This window comes from Geospiza fortis, unplaced genomic scaffold (genome assembly GCF_000277835.1).
Source record: "Geospiza fortis unplaced genomic scaffold, GeoFor_1.0 scaffold114, whole genome shotgun sequence".
Classification (NCBI taxonomy): Eukaryota; Metazoa; Chordata; class Aves; order Passeriformes; family Thraupidae; genus Geospiza; species Geospiza fortis.
In genome coordinates, this window is record NW_005054383.1 from 1,846,088 (window position 1) to 1,847,600 (window position 1,513).

The following is a 1,513-nucleotide window of genomic DNA, read 5'->3' on the forward strand; positions in this document are numbered from 1 at the left end:
GCACTGCTGCCCGGTGGCTGCCACCAGCTTCTTCGAGGCCTGAAAGGAGCCAAAAAACACATGAGAGAGCCTGGCTGTACCCTGCTAGCCCTGGGGTAGCCAGGGAAAGCTCCTGCATGGTGTAACCCAGCACGCTGGGCAGGCTAAGCCCAGGTACCTGCGTGGGCTGCCATGGACACAGCACAGCCCAGGCAACATCTCTGCAGGGCAAGTCCAAAGGTTGGACCCCAGCAAGGCTTTTCTGGCATGAGCCCAGGCATAATTGCCCTTTAGGTCCAAAAAGTCAATGGGCAAAAGGGCAAGGACAGAGCAGCCAGGTGTCAGGCTGTGAGACAGAGCAGCTCTGCAGCTCAGGGTTTGTCACATGCCACCCCTATGGCTCATTAAGAGTATGATTATCCCCAGCAAATTAAGCACAGGGGACCCAGAGCTGCTCCAGCTTCTGTTTTGGGCTCTGTGAGAGGTCCTGAGCCCCAACAACACACAGGTGCACAAGCAGCTGGAGTCCTGGACTGCAGATTCTGTGGCCTCAGAAGACTCAGGCCCCTGAGAACTAAAAACCTGCTGAGCCAGCTTCTTGCGGCACATGAGCGTGAGGGGGTGGGAAATGACAGCCAACCACACCTGCACTGTCCCCTCTGCCCCAAAACACAGGATACCTGTGCAACCCACAAGCCACACAGCCCCTGGCATCTGCTCCTACTCCACACTGAGCTTTCAGTCCAACCCTGGGCTCTGCCCTGCTGACAGGCCTCCCCTACAGCTCATTTCTGTCTCTCTCCCCTACAAAAAGCCATCATGATCACGGAATAGCCCCCACAAAGCAGGTTCCAGGTTAACAGAGCTGTGCTGGAGATGTGATGGGTGCAGCCCCAAACCTACACCCACCCTGCCCAGCACTGCCAGAGTGCCCGGGGCTGGCAGGCTGGGAAGCACTGGGAGGCACTGGGAGGCAGTGGGAAGCACTGGGAGGCAATGGGAGGCACTGGGAAGCCATTCCTCCTACTGCACTATTCCCAGGGCTCTCGGTTCCACCGGGAGTGAGCAGAAGGATTTGGGGGGCTCGCAGGCGGCTGGAGCCCGCACTCACCTCGGCCACCCGCTGCAGGTTCCTGCTGGCAATGACGGTGCGGCAGCCGTGCCTGCGGGGAAGGGGCAGGTGAGACGGGCCGGGCTCCCCAGCAGCACCCCGGGATCAGCTCGGGTGCTCCCTGCAGGAATTGCTGCTGCTCCAGGCCCGCAGGACGGGGAGAAGCAGGGCCCGGTCCCCGGAGCCTCCCTGAGGGCTCTGCCGCCCTCGGCTGCACATGCCGGCTCTGCCAGGGCCTGGTGCCGCGGCGGGGAAAGCAGTGGGGGAAAGAGAAGAGAAGGGAGTGAAGAGGAGGAAAGTGAGGGGAAAGAAGGGAAGAGGGGGGAAGAGAAGAAGGGAGCAGGGGAAAGATGGAGCGAAGGAGGGGCTGGTCCCAGGGCAGGGGCTCCCGCACCTCATGAAGATCTCGGCGATGCGGAAGCC

The 1,513-nt window shown here is 61.3% G+C and overlaps 1 protein-coding gene across 1 annotated transcript in view; it reads right to left on the reverse strand.

Moving 5' to 3' along the window:
• DECR2 (2,4-dienoyl-CoA reductase 2) overlaps positions 1-588 on the reverse strand; it is a 5,930-nt gene extending 5,342 nt beyond the window's left edge. The window contains 2 exon segments of the mRNA XM_031060435.1: positions 2-39; positions 562-588. Coding sequence (XP_030916295.1) covers positions 2-39; positions 562-588 — 65 coding nt within the window.
• Positions 589-1,513: the final 925 nt, after the last annotated feature.